Source organism: Phragmites australis, chromosome 13 (assembly GCF_958298935.1).
Source record: "Phragmites australis chromosome 13, lpPhrAust1.1, whole genome shotgun sequence".
NCBI classification, from domain to species: Eukaryota; Viridiplantae; Streptophyta; class Magnoliopsida; order Poales; family Poaceae; genus Phragmites; species Phragmites australis.
In genome coordinates, this window is record NC_084933.1 from 29,103,040 (window position 1) to 29,119,464 (window position 16,425).

The 16,425-nt window shown below is 46.3% G+C and overlaps 3 protein-coding genes across 6 annotated transcripts; 2 read left to right on the top strand and 1 right to left on the bottom strand.

Annotated features, from left to right (window-relative positions):
* Window positions 1-5,608: 5,608 nt before the first annotated feature.
* Window positions 5,609-7,971, top strand: LOC133889702 (probable pectinesterase/pectinesterase inhibitor 58). The gene is made up of 2 exons (XM_062330158.1): window positions 5,609-7,178; window positions 7,277-7,971. Exons 1-2 carry the CDS (start codon window positions 5,609-5,611, stop codon window positions 7,969-7,971), a joined length of 2,265 nt encoding a protein of 754 aa, XP_062186142.1.
* A 1,866-nt stretch (window positions 7,972-9,837) lies between these two features.
* Window positions 9,838-11,394, top strand: LOC133889606 (uncharacterized protein At3g28850-like). Its single transcript, XM_062330063.1, has one exon. It carries the CDS (start codon window positions 10,141-10,143, stop codon window positions 11,392-11,394), a length of 1,254 nt encoding a protein of 417 aa, XP_062186047.1. The 5' UTR covers window positions 9,838-10,140.
* Window positions 11,395-11,814: 420 nt separating this feature from the next.
* On the bottom strand, window positions 11,815-16,425 carry LOC133888560 (binding partner of ACD11 1). Of its 4 annotated transcripts, none has more exons than XM_062328847.1 (6): window positions 16,090-16,425; window positions 15,847-15,993; window positions 14,603-14,722; window positions 14,216-14,291; window positions 13,517-13,630; window positions 11,815-12,481 (listed from the first exon to the last, which is right to left on the bottom strand). In XM_062328847.1, the coding sequence occupies exons 3-6, from the start codon at window positions 14,716-14,718 to the stop codon at window positions 12,053-12,055; spliced, it is 735 nt and encodes a 244-aa protein (XP_062184831.1). In that variant the 5' UTR covers window positions 14,719-14,722; window positions 15,847-15,993; window positions 16,090-16,425; the 3' UTR covers window positions 11,815-12,052. The 4 variants fall into 4 exon arrangements, with proteins under 4 accessions (XP_062184831.1, XP_062184830.1, XP_062184828.1 ...); XM_062328846.1 differs by having other exon boundaries at window positions 15,847-16,014; XM_062328844.1 differs by lacking the exon at window positions 15,847-15,993 and having other exon boundaries at window positions 16,090-16,424.

Sequence of the window (16,425 nt, forward strand, 5' to 3'; positions counted from 1 at the left end):
TTTCCCGTTTGCTGCCTGAATTGCTCTATTGCATGTCTTCTTGTTTTAAGCTGCTCGTGTTTTTGTATCATACCTGTGATTCACCGTAGGGATCAGGAAATTTGCTACAGCAGCTTGGAGCTGAGCTAAATTGTGGGATGTTTTGTGGTTATGCTGATATTGCGGTTTTTGTTGGTTGTCATCTCTAGCCTATCTTACTTGCTTGGGTTATATCTAGCATACCCTAACTTGCTTGGGACAAAAAGGCTTGGTGGTGGTTGCGGTTAGAGTTTTGTTGCGGTTCTGCAGCATGGTTCGTGACTGCATGTTAGAGTTCAGAAGCAAATGTTCCACGACAACCGTAGCACCATGCCACAGCCTTAACCCTCGAGTCTGCAGTCTGCGAACCGAGTATGTTGGAATTTTATCTATACTTTGTATTGGAGACTGCACCTGTATCTTGAAACGAGGAAACTACACCTGTGTGGTTCACTCGAATCTTAAGGATGCCTGGGTGAAATCAGGGGCCTCTAGTTTGGCTTAACTGAGCGACTATTTGTTTGAGCTCATCTAAGGCCTTAGGGGTGTAATTACAGAAAGATTGCGGCTCCACGAGCTATTGATTTGCTTTTCTTTATTTCTTTCTGGTCTGCGATCCAGATGATTCTAATCATTCTCCAGCCGCCTGTAAACTGCCTACCCTTTACCATTCGAACCAGAAAGCAAGCAAGAAAGAAGGATCGAAGCTTCGTCTTTCCATACCAACGTCACTGAAAAGCTACATTTGCATTTCTGTAGGCGATAGAAAGCAACAAACACACGAGAAACTACCGAGGAAATGAAAATATCAAGAAGCGCCGCTGGGCTCTTTACTCATCAACGATTTATTTGCATTGATACGATGAAGCTACAACATGCATGAGGCTGATTGGAGACAAATCCATCTCCCCATGACTGAAGCAAGAAATTACAAAAATCAGATCTCTTCTACCTGAAGAAACGAACAGTAACAAAGAAGTGAATGGGGGAACTCCATCGAAGACCTCTCCTCCCGCAGGCTACAGCTTGAGGAAGAATAGTTCTTGATGCATCTTGCCTTTACGAATGATGCTTCTCCAACGCTACTTATGCTGCAAATATTCCGCTCTCCGTCTCCCCAAAGTTCAGAGCTGTAATTTGGACTTTGCTTCGAATTGTTAGGTGGGGTTTGAAAGACGTCCTGCGGTGACAGGGATCGTACATTGAATCTGGACGCCCTATTTACCTTTTCGTTTGAGCATATGGTTTTTGGCATTTTGGGATTTGGGAATACGAGTCATTGATTCTTGGAATAGTTCTTGGGAAAAATGCAACCCCCTCCCCACAAAGTCACTCTGTTAAGATCCCAAAAATTATTTTGTTGCAAAAAACTCCTCAAAAGTTAGTCTGGCTTTCAGAGTCCCGCAAATTTGAATTTGATTTGAAATATTCCTTTATATATATATTCTTGATTTTATGTTGGTTTAATAATATATATTTTAATTTTATTTGAAAGATTCCTTGATTCATATTAAACCAACATAAAATCTAATTATTTTGAAATTCAGCTAAAATATATTTGAATTTGATTTGAAATTTGATTTCCCCCAAGAATTCACTCTGGTTTTGAGATCCCCCCTCTCAGAATTCATATTAAACCAACATATGATTCAAATTCAAATATATCTAATTATTAAACCAACACAAAATCAAGTAAATATATATACCAATATATATATGCAATAAATTGAGCTTACGCATTTAGCCAAAATAATATATTTGACTATATACATGCATGTATATAAAAATATTCTTACATATATATTTCCTTGATTTTATGTTGTTTTAATAATTAGACATATTTGAATTCAAATATATTTCACAATAATTAGATTTTATGTTTTTTTAGTATGAATCAAGGAATCATTCGAATCAAATTCAAATATATATTATTAAACTAACATAAAATCAAGGATATATATATATGGGAATATGAATCAAGGAATATTTCAAATCAAATTCAAATATATTTTAGCTAAATTTCAATCAAATTCAAATCTGGGGGAATCTGAAAGCCATATTAACTTTTAGGGGGGGGGGGTGATTCCAAAATCAGGGTGACTTTTGGGGGGGTGGGGTGGGGTTGCATTTTTCCCATAATTCCTTGGTGTCCCAGCTTTTCTCCTTTATGCTGCCTGCCCATTCAGTCATGCATAATGACACTTCCACTGGGTTTGGACAAATTTTATAGCAGGAAATACCAGATTGTGCAATGTGTTTTCTCATTGTTTATTGTATGATTGCCATCATCTATTGAATATTGGTGAACCTGTGAATTCCACTGACAACCACCATGCAGGACAACGGGCCGGAATACTTCGTGGATCATGCTATGTATGATATATCTCGGCAAGTTTAACTTTTCAAGAATAGATGCACGAAAATATTATCTCGGCAAGCAAATTAGACCAGTAGCACATCTCATGGATCTAGGCCAATACGAAATGAGCAGTATCGTCATCGAGCTAGTATTAAACCTACCGGCTAGCAAATTAGACTATAGATCCTGTGGAATCTTCTGCATATCACGCCTAGATTTTCTCTTCTGCCTTTACTGAATTTTTTAACCGCTTCGTCAAGATATATAATGAACCAAAGCACTATCTGTATCTGCTAAATGGTAAATGCGCCTGTTGCTAACGTGTGACATCTGAATGACTGAAACCAAACATTAACATGAGGCAATCTATCACACTGTGTCACATGGTAGTGGCTAGATAGCTTTTCCACCTCTTCCCTGGCCTGCAACTGGCACAAGCTTTACACCCCGGCCATTGGATGTAGGCATGTAGCAGTAGTTAACACAAGTTCAACATGATCTACATGTCGTTGAGCTCACGGAAATGTGCGTGGCCAGGAACCGAGAGACGACACAGCGCTCTGCTGGAGATAAGGGAATATGCACGCTGGACGCTTTTGCTCCATGTGCTCTCTGCGATTCGGAGCTTGCGCGCAGAATTAGCTGATTGCCGACCAAAGGTCTCACGAGATCCCCTTCGCTCCAGCAGCTAGTTAACCTAGGCTGCATCACGGCTAGGTGCATTCTCCACTCCATCCACTCCAAGACCAAAAACCAGGTACAGTCCACAGGAGGCAGTAGCTAGGTTACTCTTTAGTAGTCTAGACTTATAAATAGCAGCCAGCTCTGAGCTCATCAACAGGGGAGGATTAGACAAGTGAAGTATTCCTGTACAGAGTAAGTTTCCTAATTTGGTTGGTTGTCCTCAAACCACTTCAGTAGCTACACCTCATTTAATGGCACTGTTGCATGTTTATGTGCATGGTGATGGGGCCATCAGAGAGATGTGTAAACATAGTGAAGTGTTTGGGGGAACTCTGGGTGGCAAGCAGCAATTCCTTTTTAGGTCTATGAGTAGTGCATATGTATTTTGGAGATTACAGTAGGCCAGCATATGATATAAGACAGTGGGGAAGAATTAGGTTTGGCGTCTCTAGGAGTTCTCTACAATCACTTCACAAGACGCTCCTTCAAGAGCTTTTGTGAAGTGTTTGGTGGAACTCTTGGTGTCACTAAACGTTTAGCATAGCAAGAGCTGATCACATACCACATATGTGGTGAGCTAATGGTAGATCACGTTTGGTATTATCAGGAGTTCTCAACAAGCACTTCACATGGCCATGGCTAGAGGGTGGCTTGAGGGCTATTGTGAAATGTTTGGGGTAACTCTCGATGTCACCAAACATTTAGTATGTATAATCGTCACGTGGATAACATGAAAAGCAAAAATGAACCACGTTCGGTGTTACCTTGAGTTCCCTTCAAGAGTACTTCACGTGGAACTATTCAAATTACTCTCTCTGTGATTTTTAGGTGCAATGTGTGAAGTGTTTGGAGGAACTCTCAGGGAGACTCAACATTCATGTATGTGAGCTCTAGATAAGTGTTAATCGAGGGTTTCTCCTTTCTCCTTTTTTTCGTTTTAAAAAAGGGTTTCTCCTTTTTTCTGCACATGCATGCATTGCTAACTTACTATCCCTACAAAATGATGTCGCCGGTGTTGCAAGTGCCACATCTACTTTGCATTGGTCATTCATGTCAAGTCAATATCTATACGAATAAGCACAGTCGCTTTTCATTCTCTCTACATGCATCCACCAACTTATATTGTGTATATGTCGATTAATCCTATCCATTCGATCAATTCCATCCAATTTTCTCGCTGATTCTGTGTCCTGTATATTTCTCCAGCAATCAATAGCACTGATACAATTACAATCGTTAATGTAGCCCCTAATACATGTAAGTTGACCAACAATAATTAGTTACCATGCCTAGTTTCCCAATTCAAAGATCTTGTATGCCACGCTTTGCATATTTAAGACAATGTCCATGTCGGCTTAAGCCTGCCGTAGTTCCTCTCCAAAAATATTGAGATAGAGAAATGCATGAATGTATTATACACATGATACTCAAGACTTTGAACCAGCTGCTTCGAAGCTAGGGAAAAGAAAAGGAAGAAGGTACCAGAGAGCTCTACATTATTGCTTGGACATCCTGGATATTGAAGAGTCGTGCTCATGCATGGGGACTCGTTAAAGTTTCTTCCATTGCAGCTCCTCTACACGCATCCGTGATGCTGCTGTGCATCGCCGAAATGTTCTCTATGTACGCCGGGCACGGGCCGTGCGGTTCTGGGGCGGCGCGAGCGGCCTAGCCCAACGCCCCAACTTCCTGGCTGGCCCATGTGGTGGCGCCGAAAACGCGAGGCGGGAGGGAGGTAGGCAGCTCAAGCCGGCCGATGGAACGGCCGCGGTGCTCAAGGACCGAAGCGGGTTGCCGGCGCGGCTGCAAGCCTGCAAGGTTGTCACTTGTCAGACGGCCCAAACAAGGCGAATTTTATGCGATTTTCCAACGAAAAGCCCGATCAGATCACGCCGCGCGGGCGGCACCAAGGAGGCACTGGAGGGAGGCGGCACCAGCGGGCTCGGCCGACCGGCCGGGCTGCATCCCGTTCGGACACGTTCCCGCCTTTTGCTGCAGGTGGCTTGCAGCAGAGCGCGATGATGAGCTGCTGCCTGCTGGGTCGCGTCAGCCGGCTGGAAGGATGAACATGTTGTTCTTGTCATGCCACGCGCTTGGATAGTCTTCTGTATAATCCTCTGATTTTGTGCGTCTGAGACTGTGGGGATTACTGGATTGCTGTTATCGTCTGTATTTTGCTTAGGTCGGCACTGGTGTACCCCCTGCTGATTGCAATGCACTGTTAAGTGTTAATTACATCTGTTTCACCGGTTGCAGTGCATCTGCATCAAGACAGGAGGAAGATCTCCCTTTCCAGTTTTGAAAAAAAAATGCATTGCATGCAGGCATCATGTGAGAGATTGCCATGCAAACCACTCCCAACCGATAGCCTAAAACAGCCAAGACTCAACCCAATCCAGGGCCCTCCAAGAAGAGCCAAGCAAGAACTTCTCTTGTCCGCACGCTAGGTCGGACCGCCGGACAGCACGCCAACCCCGTGCCTTATATAAACCTCAACGCGACGCCTCGTTCGTCCTCTCAGGTCAACTACCCGAGAGGCCAGGAGCAATGGCCAACAAGGTGGCCGTCGCCAGCGTCATCGCCGCCGTCGGCGTCGTCGCCGTGATCGGCACCATCGCCGCGGTCACCAGCTCCAGGAAAGGGGGCGATAACAATGGCGCGATGTCCGCCAACGTGAAGCTCGCGACGATCTGCTCCTCGACGCTATACCCGGCCAAGTGCGAGCAGAGCCTCAAGCCCGTCGTGAACGACACCGCCAACCCCGAGGACGTCATCCGGGCCGCCCTTAATGTGGCGCTGGACGAGGTGGCCGCCGCGTTCGAGCGGTCCGCGTACATCGGCAGGGATGCCAAGGGCAACCTTACCAAGAACGCCATGGAGGTGTGCAAGAAGCTCCTCGCCGACGCCACCGAGGACCTAAGGGACATGTCGAGGTTCAAGCCCGAGGAGGTGGTGGGTCACGTCAAAGACCTCCGGACATGGCTTTCCGGCGTCATGACGTACATCTACACCTGCGCTGACGGCTTCGACAAGCCGGAGCTTAAGGAGGCCATGGACAAGGTGCTGCAGAACTCCACCGAGCTGAGCAGCAACGCCCTGGCCATCATCACCCGCCTCGGTGAGATCCTGCCGGAGCAAGCCAAAAAGTTGAACGGCTCCACGGGCGGTCCGAGCCGCAGGCTTCTCGGCTGGCAGATGAGTGAGACCGAGGAGGAAAGCGGGCGCCAGCTTATGGTCGCCGAGGACAAACTGAACGAGATCACGGACGTGACAGATGCAAGCCGCCAGCTCCTATCGGAGACGTTGGATGAGATCTCCGCGATGTCCCACGTCGCAAACCGCCGCCTTCTTGGCCTTATGTTCAACCAAATATCTAACAACACCGATGGAGGTGACCTCCTCGGGCGCCGGCTGTTGAGCATGTCGTCCGACGATGCCTCCGACGCCACCGATCATGACAGCAGGCGCAGCCTTCTGTCCACTCAGCTCGACAGCATCGCGAACATGTCCGCCGAGGTAAACCGCCACCTTCTCGCGGCTGAGGTGCCAGACGAACTCGTCGGAAGGCGCCAGCTCCTGTCCACAACGCTCATGGCAATCAACAACGCGGCTGCCGAGGCCAAGGGCCAGCTTGAGGCGATGAACAACACTATTTCCGGCCGTCCTGACCGGGAACTCCGCGTCAGCGTGCAGTCGGATCACGAGGAGCACAGACCCGACCCCTACCACAGGATACTGGCGGCCACGAACGTCGTCGGCACGTTCGACGGGATCGACGACGGGCGCAGCGGGGTGCCGTCCGGCGATTTCCCGGAGTGGATGCCGTCCCACGAACGGAGGCTCCTGCAGCTGCCCAGCCTCCAGAAGCCCAACACGGTGGTCGCCCAGGACGGGAGCGGCAACTTCAAGACCATCACCGAGGCCATCAACGCCGTGCCCAAGGACTTCCAGGACCGTTACGTCATCTACGTGAAGGCCGGCGAGTACAAGGAGTACGTTACCATCCCCAAGGAGATGGCCAACATCTTCATGTACGGCGACGGGCCGACGCGGACGCGCGTCGTCGGCAACAAGAGCAACGCAGGCGGCTTCGCCACCATCGCCACCCGCACCTTCTGTAAGCTAGCTGCCCCTGCCTTTCACAGAACACTACAATTAATTTTGCATGGTTAATTTGATGATACATGAACGCATTGCTGCTTTGCGTGCGTGCAGCTGCGGAGGGCAACGGGTTCATCTGCAAGTCGATGGGGTTCGTCAACACGGCGGGGCCGGAGGCGCACCAGGCGGTGGCGCTGCACGTCCAGGGCGACATGTCGGTGTTCTTCAACTGCCGGTTCGAGGCGTACCAGGACACGCTCTACGTGCACGCCAACCGGCAGTTCTTCCGCAACTGCGAGGTCCTCGGGACCGTCGACTTCATCTTCGGCAACTCGGCGGCGCTGTTCCAGAACTGCCTCATGACCGTGCGCAAGCCCATGGACAACCAGGCGAACATGGTGACGGCGCAGGGGCGCACGGACCCCAACATGCCCACCGGCATCGTGCTCCAGAGCTGCCGCATCGTGCCGGAGCAGGCGCTGTTCCCCGTCAGACTCCAGATCGCGACCTACCTCGGCCGGCCGTGGAAGGAGTACGCGAGGACGGTGGTGATGGAGAGCACCATCGGCGACCTCATCAAGCCGGAGGGCTGGGCAGAGTGGATGGGAGACTTTGGGCTCAAGACGCTCTACTACGCCGAGTACGCCAACACCGGCCCGGGCGCCGGCACCAGCAAGAGGGTGACATGGCCCGGGTACCGCGTCATCGATCGGCCGGAGGCGACGCATTTCACGGCGGGCGTGTTCATCGATGGCATGACGTGGCTCCAGAACACCGGCACGCCGAACGTCATGGGATTCACCAAATGAGACGTGTCCGACTCTTAATTTGTGCAGGTTGTAACATTGCGCCTGTCCATGCACGCACGTAAAGTGGAAGCGCTCTGTGCATACACGCATGGTGGACTTTGAGAGGGGAAAACAAGAGTGCAGAAATCACGGAAAATGTGCACCGATGTGCATGTATTAAGCGAGAGTGAGAGAAAGGCATAGCTAAAAAAAGCTCAAAAAGTTAAACAAAATGTTCAGAATTACCCTATGTACTGTATTCGACTAGAAACGCGTTAACATTAATTATACTGGGTTTATGTATGTCTATTTTTTATTTTTGTAAGAGTACCTGTGTAATGATAACAACTGTGGAATAGTATTGGTCATATTATGAAGGTAAAATTCATGATTTTTCACTGCTAAGATTGTCGTTTCGCGATTTGTCACTTCTTCTAAGTTTGCTCTTCATGTTTTTCGACTCCTAACTAAAAAATGCTGATCAGCGTTTGTAAATTTAATCTCCTGTACATGTTTTTTTTAACCTAGTTTGTACATGGATTTAACTGTGTAAATATGAGAATCGGTATATCTCCATAACAAAAAACAACATTCTCTTCGGTCATGACCTGTCCCTGGCACTTCCTACTGATTTCACCACTTTGGACTTGCTGCGACTGTAGCTTCATGTTGTTCTACGAATTTTATAGTTCAGGATGAAGAATAGCTGAAGGATAATTACACAATCCAGGTATCTTCCCAGAAACAAATATGGGACCTGTGCTTGATTTCCAATAGCTAGCTACCAATCTACCATCATATATATAATAAAGACCTGTGGTTCAGCAAATCATACCAACTTTGAGTATCTGTAGCTTTTAATTTGACCTAGTCACCCGGAAGCAAGACTTATGCGTAAGGTATTTTGCCTTAACTATGTATTTCCAAATGACTGTACCATTTATGACTTTTAAACAACCACTTACACAATAAGTTCTGATTAATTCATCAAAGTTCACTGTTTCGCTCATTTCGAAAAAAAGGTCAACTGTTTCACTACTAATAACCATTCGGTACACTAAATAAGTTGATAACATAAGCTAAACTAAACAAAATTGAATTGACAAAAGTAGGCAAACAAAAAAATTATATATGGTACGTAATTTTTGTGGGACATTCAATATTTTTATGGAGTTCATTTTCGAACGTGAATGCCATAGTTAAATAAACAACGTTGTAAGTTCTTTTCCACCTTTGCACCTTACATAATTCTCACCTATATTTATATTGCTTCTGAAAGAAACAAAAAAAAAAGAGAAAGGAAACTCTATTTGGATTTGACTTTCTTGCTGAAGTAAAAGAAAAAAAAAAGAGTGCTTCACAACCAAAATATGCGTGCCGACAAATTGCATTAAGTCAAACGAGAAAATATAGAAGTTTTCAACACGACAGACTTTGCTGATGTATGCATAACTAGAAGAAAAGTTTTATTTAGACTAAAATGCCAATTTTTACAATTTGTATGAATGGAAATATCAGACTTACCTATCAGGCCATCTTTAAGGTGATCAATGGGACAGTATCCTCACTCATATAGGCTGCTAGCAGTCACAAAATTAAAGCCTGTTTTATTTAGACCTCATTTGTTTTTCACTTCGAAGGGACGATTCGTGTATTATGCAGATTAATTTCAGTTACAAAGATAAAATTAATGAAAGATTAAAAAAGACAAGCGTTTGTTCAATTCGCGGCCAGTTCCATTCATTTCTGCAAACGTTTATAAATTAATTAAATCCGTTCCTTCGTGCTCACCATCATCCGTTATTCATCTCCAACAAGAGAAATAAAATGCTTCAATAATAACGAAAAGATTAGGAAAAAGAATAATAAAATGTACCGGCTGGCGGCTGGTCTCCCTGGCTTCACCTCCTATTTTTGTCACTTCGTTTCCTGTCTTTCGCCCGTTTCATGGACTAATTAAGCTAAGCCAAACTGTTGGGATCCGTTTCTTCCTAGAAAACCGCATCACCTCCAGGTTTACACCTCCAAGAACACATTCTTTCCCTCGCCATTGTCCAGTCCCAAGACCTCTAGATCACTGGATACAATTGCACTATTGCAGTTCCGTAGATCGAGCCGTGCGTGCATGTGCATGTAAGCAAGAACGCTGCAAGCTAGCGCACGTCCACGTCGTCAAGCCTTGCTCCGGCGATGGGGTGCGCAACCTCCACGGAGGCGCGGCGCGACATGGTCTGGGTCGGCGCCGACCCTCGCGCGCACCGGAGCTTCTCGATGCCATTCGTCGACCGCCAGCGGCTCCGATCGAGAGCCGTGTCGGTCCTGGGCACCCTCGGCCTCGCCGGCAACGGCCGTCACTCCGGCTCGTACAAGTACACGACCCTGTCCACCGAGGAGATGATGAAGAGCGAAAATGACCCCGCTGCGGACGTGGTGCTCCCGGGTGAGGATGCGGCGAAGCGGCCCGTGAAACCGCGCACGCCGACGCTGACGCCACCGAACGAGCCCGAGGTGATCAACGCGTGGGAGCTCATGGCGGGGCTCGAGGACGAGGCGCCGACGCCGCGCGCCGTGCAACAGAGCTTGTCACTCGACGAGTCGCCGCACGGGTGCATCGTGGAGGCGCAACCGCCGTGGATGCAGGTTGATACGGACATACCCGTCGCCTTGGACTTCGACCCGGAGATACTGTCCGGATTCCGGGAGGCTCTGGAGGACATGTCGCCATCGCCGCAGGCTACAGTTGCCTCATCCGCGGAGGAGAATCCGGTGCGGCAGGAGAGGAAGGACGTGGATGCCGGTGACATGCCAATGTCGCCGGCCACCAGCGACATGCCGGAGCTATCTGGCATTGTCCGTGCCCGCATCAATGCGTTTCAAGAGAAGATAGAACGGAGGCGTAGCAAGGGAGGCCGTGACGCAAAGGTGTCGCCCCTGTGGCCGCCGGGAGGCGAGCGGAAGGCAGTCGTGTACTTCACCAGCCTCCGCGGCGTGCGCAAGACGTTCGTGGACTGCTGCGCCGTGCGCAGCATCCTGCGCAGCTACGGCGTGCGCGTGGACGAGCGCGACGTCTCCATGCACGCCGTCTTCAAGGCCGAGCTCGCTGAGCTCCTCGGCCCCGGATTTGCCAACGCCACGCTCCCGCGCGTGTTCGTCGACGGGCAGTACCTCGGCGGCGCCGAGGACGTGCACTACCTGCACGAGGCGGGAGAGCTCGGGCGCGCCCTGGAGGGGTGCGAGGCCGCGCCCGTGCGCAAGCTCGGGTACATGGAGGCGTGCGCCGCCTGCGGCGACGTCCGGTTCGTGCCGTGCGAGACGTGCTACGGCAGCTGCAAGATCTTTGTCGAGGACGACGTAGGCGACAGATATCACGACGTCGGCGAGTTCCGTCGATGTCCCGATTGCAATGAGAATGGCCTCGTCAGATGCCTCGTCTGTTGCAGCTGATGCTTGTACCGCGTATGATTTGGTAGATTAAAATCTTTCATGGTTAGCTGTTTACTTGTTTGTACTTTGTACAGTGTGAAGAATAATATAACAGAATTTTGATAGGCTCCTTACAGTGCTTTGTGCATTTACTGTTTTCATGTATGGAAATAAAGGAATCAGAAGTGAAACTGCTCAGCCTCTTGATGATCCTGTAAAAAACTGCTCACACAGAGAAAATCATAAGAAAATCATCCAGATTAAAGATTTCTCCAGCTGCAGTCAGCTGAAAGTTGCCTTTGTTCAGAAAAGGAGCAATGGTTAGTGGTTGAAGGGATTGTAGATAGATAAATAAATCTGCACAGCATCTGATGGCTGGAACAGATAATAGATAAACAAATGAGAGACATGCCAGGAAAAAAGAAGGAATTAGGCCAGCAATGCAAGGGAAGACAAAACTTATCAGCACGAACATGGAATGAGCAAAAAGTCAGAAACATGACTGCACGACCACTTTGCAATACTTAACTGTCCTGCACGAATAGTTTGTTCTAGACACAGTGTTCATCTCCTTTTACAACACTGTTATTAATATACATCGAACATGTAAAGTATCATATTTTGGTGTTCGTCCTCATGATTCAATAACTGACAAGATGCATTGGGTGTTTATTTTCACTTAACTCTGTCTACCATGAGCGGCCAAATCTGCTGCGGCCTTGGCAGCCCTAGTAAGAGCATCGGACACCATCATAGCTCCTGAAGAAAAGTAGCTGCTGGTGACAATGCTGTTCATGACCTTAGCTGCTGTTCTTCCAGTGGCATTAGCAACCGTCTTGGTCGTCTCGTATACATGGTACGTCTCATCCACTGATCGGATTGCACCAACACCAGCACTGACCCTGTCAGTTAAACCAATTCTCTTGCTCAGCTCTGCAGCCTTGGCTGCTGCCGTCGCTGTTACCCCATGGGACTCATCAAAAGCTCTTGCCTTGGCCAGTGCATCCTTGCTCAGTACGTATCCCCTTGCTAGCATCGTCTTCACGACATCTTGGGCCACTGTCAAAGCTTCCTGTGGTGTAGCATTGAACTGGCATGCTTGGTAGTTCTGTTCAATTATCAGAAATAAAAGCCAAATGTCAGCTACTGCATTTGGAAGAGAACTGGTATTCAAACATCAAAGGGGATGATTTTCAGAATGTATAAGTTTATCTTAAAGTGGCCCTACTGGAATGAGATTTGTTTTATTTTATCTTTTCTCTCTCGCGTGCTCTGTCTATTGTTATAACTGTGCATTTCAACTGAGCGACAACCACATTCCAACTTATCGGCTGAAGATCGGCAGATGCTGGAAGATGGAGCTGCAAAGCTACAAGCAGCGGATTTAAGGTATCATCCCCAGGTGGGCCCAGCACAAGCTACTGATGGTCAATCTCAGGTGTTACAAGTTGATCAGCAGATGATGATATCCAGAAGAAGGACGGACTAACCGAAGCTCTCAAGATGTGTAATCAACAGCTGGATTAACAAAAGGGGAAGCATGTTTTTGCGCTGGGTGTGACTACTGGAGTTGACTGATTAAAGTATAAGTTCTAGTTAGCTGCTACTCTCTTTTGTTTGATATTCCGGCAGGACTTTTGTTAGATAAGCTTCATGTTTAGCTGCTCGTAAGTTCTTTCCTTTTACGGCAAAGAAACTTGGTGGTAAAAACTCAAACTCTGTAATTTCGTTGCTGCGGTAATGAAATTTGGGATCCCCTGTTCTGGAAAAAGTTGAGCATAACAGAAAGTTGAGCATAACCAGGTGCATTGGTCAGACATGTGGTGCATGAAGTATTAACCACACCAACTATGCCGTTGCCATGCAGATTTAAAATTGATTTCAATCATTTCATTCGTGTATTACAAATAATGTGTGTTTGCCTAGACATGCCAAAAGACTGAATCAAGGGAATTGCCATAAATCTTGAATTTTATGCCAATAGTCTCAGAAAGTAAGTAAAGATCCATCGTTGTTTATTATTGGCAAGATAGCAGAAAAATCGCCTCAAGACACAAATGAACTCTATTTACAAAGGATAATTTATTCTTGCTTCTTGAATACTATTAGCTATGGAAAAAATGGTAGCACAAAAGATGCATACCCTGTATTCGGTTTCCTCCTCAAACTGCCAAGCTGACCTGTCCCAAAAATTATAAGGCTCCTCAGGTTGTCCCCAATGAGTTATGCATACCGGCTGATCCACAATAGTAGCCCCCTGTCAAGATGTGAAGTGTCGTCAAGGGCACAATTCCCAGAACAAATTTACTTGCTGCCCAGGAGTCATGTTGACAAAGTCCCCAAGCAGTGATAGAAGTGGTTCAGCAAAGAAGCATGTAGACATATGGCCAGTTTCCAAATAAGTGTAGCGGAACTGGAGTATATCAAATTGAAAAGGTATGTTCTAGCATCCAGAAGTAATGGACTAGTCAGTATAGGTATACACAGTCTTGAAATAATTAGAATACTGACACTGCATTACTTTCCAGGTGATAACAGCTACATTATAAAGGTACTCAACACTATAAAACCAGATATGAATAATATCTTAAGATTGATGTTTATTTGAGATGACTGAATAAAGGAGAATAGGGCAGTAAAGCGACATTGTTTGTGTACATAAAGCTTTAAGATTTACAGGTGTACAACTCAGAAAGATTCAAGAACTTCATTTTGTTATGTAAAAGTTAATTTCTCAGTAACCAATCTGAGAGAACATGAAGCAGTCATAGGAATCAAACGCGTCAAGAAAAATGGTCCATTTAATTTCAGTGGAGAATGTTGTGCCAAAAAAAGAACTTACACTTAGCAATACTGCAGTTTCCAAGGCATAGGGTTCCTTGAATGTCACATAAGCAGTAGAACCATATTCTCCCGATCTTAAAATAGAATATCAAAATTATCATGAAATGGATGACAAGAAGATAGAGGCATGTCAACAAAACGAAATTTTGAACTGTCAAATTAACTAACTGGATGTCAAAATAACTAACTGGCATGTTTGAATGGATGTGTGTGGAAGAATATATTGCAGATAACAAATTATCCCCCCCCCCCCACCCCGAGAAGTGCAGATAACATTTGTCTTATTCTTTTTTCAAGATTTGCACGTAACATTTATCTAGCAGGGGAAATGGGTGAGATACATCAAATTGTTGTCAAGATGTCAAAAAAAGTAAAAAAGACTCACCTGATAAGTTCTACATGCTCAATAGGACCAGAGAATGAAAAGAACTCATGAAGATCACTTTCTGATACCCTGCTTGAGAGGTTAGTGACTTGCACTGTGTATCCCGTTTCACTCATGATTCTGGAAGTCATCAAACACAAACACTTCAGTATCTCCCACAGATTGGTTACATGTGGAATTGGACAAGCGTATCATAATAGTAGCCAGGACAGACGCATGGTAATTTCCAACAGACATCAGTAGATTACGTAATACGTAGCATAGGTAGCATGTACTGGTTTCAGCCCGTGTATTTATAGGCCAATTAGTTCATAGGAAAACTTGTACAGTCTGTTGGTTAGGTGTAAGGTCTCCATCTAAATCAAAATTTTAAATGAGTGTGCGTTGCCTTCCATCAGAACTGGAATTTTTTTAATTGGCAATCAATAGCAACAAGACACAAATGATGTATCATAAATTATACCCACGAGCTGGCTTAGCCAAAAGTCCCTTTTTGCTAATAGAATTTTTATGAAACAAGGGATAAGGATATTGCATCATCACTACAATGACAATTACACTGATATAGATGAGTGTGAATAATATGCCTGTGGAAGGTGACCTGCAGTGGATTAACAATGCATACATTGAATTTCAGTGAGGTCACCTATTGCTATGTGGACAGGCAGCAGAAGAGGTTGTTAATTATAGGTTCCATGAAGTTGAACTTGTTGTAAGAGGCCAGCAAGAGGAAATTCTGTTTGCTAGGTAAATTTGGTTTTCTTGATTAATTTAATCAAATACTACTGTAGAAAATTATGTATCCGGAGAAATTGCAACTATCAAGTCAAGAGCATTTCAGCAAACCTATCACCCCTTTCATTAGTACTTGCTGTTCCCTTCGGCTACCAGTTTTTCCCCAAAAACTCAAGCACTCATCATATTTTCCTGCCCAAAATCCTACAGCATTCGTCCAGCAAACTCCAGAACCTCAGCAACTAAACTACCCGTCCTTAAAGAACTAGATGAACGAACCCAAGGTCATAGTTTTCAGTAAATGCTACAAGAACACAACTGATCCAATATGACATAGAAAACTACATGGAAAAAATGAAAAAAGAAGAAGAGAACAAACACTATAGATTGCGCAATCTGAAGCTATCGAACTGGGCCAAATCAAATTAGGGCACATGATAACTCAACTCAACAACAGGCAAAACAGTATATGACAAGCAACAAAGGTAATAAAAGAAGAGCCAAATTACCTAATTGATCCAGGCTAACACAATGACCGAGTTGAGCAGACTCCTGTCTTGAAAGGTGGTTTTGGGATCCAAATCCCTAGGAATTCGTACAAACTTGAACTAAATCCTAAAAATTCCTAGTCCAATCCCTCTCTTCCAAACAGGCCCCTACTTCCCAGTGACAAATCACTGCATAACTAACGCTTACTAAGCAATAAAACGGAAATCAGGCATGGAGGGAAATAAGAGCTCAAGAAACCTTACCCTCTCCCCCTCTCTTCCTTTTCGACTCCTCGCTCGACTCCGCTGGTGCTGCTTTGCTTGATGATGTTTCCCGCACCACCACCAACCCCACCCACCGCACAAGCGCAGAGTGGTAGTGGCCAAGCCGAGCCACTCCAAGGCGCTTCAGCCCGTAGCGGCTGCCTTTAGAGTGTGGGGCAAGGGAACGACCTCGATCTCCTACCTAATGGCAGCCGGTTTCCGCGCGCGCGCACAGCGGGATTCCCCTCGGCAGCTGGGAGGAGAGGTTCAGAGGACGGTTTTGACGGTTCTCTTCTTCTCGGTGGGCGGTGGTTCCATACTTCCATGGCTCGGACT

Bases quoted from the DNA above. Each gene is read 5' to 3' on its own strand.
- LOC133889702 (XM_062330158.1), top strand. From the start codon at position 5,609: ATGGCCAACAAGGTGGCCGTCGCCAGCGTCATCGCCGCCGTCGGCGTC. The intron at 7,179-7,276 runs GTAAGCTAGCTG...GCGTGCGTGCAG, and splicing joins CATCGCCACCCGCACCTTCT to CTGCGGAGGGCAACGGGTTC.
- LOC133889606 (XM_062330063.1), top strand. From the start codon at position 10,141: ATGGGGTGCGCAACCTCCACGGAGGCGCGGCGCGACATGGTCTGGGTC.
- LOC133888560 (XM_062328843.1), bottom strand. From the start codon at position 14,733: ATGACTTCCAGAATCATGAGTGAAACGGGATACACAGTGCAAGTCACT. The intron at 14,292-14,602 runs GTGAGTCTTTTT...TTCTATTTTAAG, and splicing joins GAGCATGTAGAACTTATCAG to ATCGGGAGAATATGGTTCTA. The intron at 13,631-14,215 runs GTAAGTTCTTTT...ACATCTTGACAG, and splicing joins AAACTGCAGTATTGCTAAGT to GGGGCTACTATTGTGGATCA.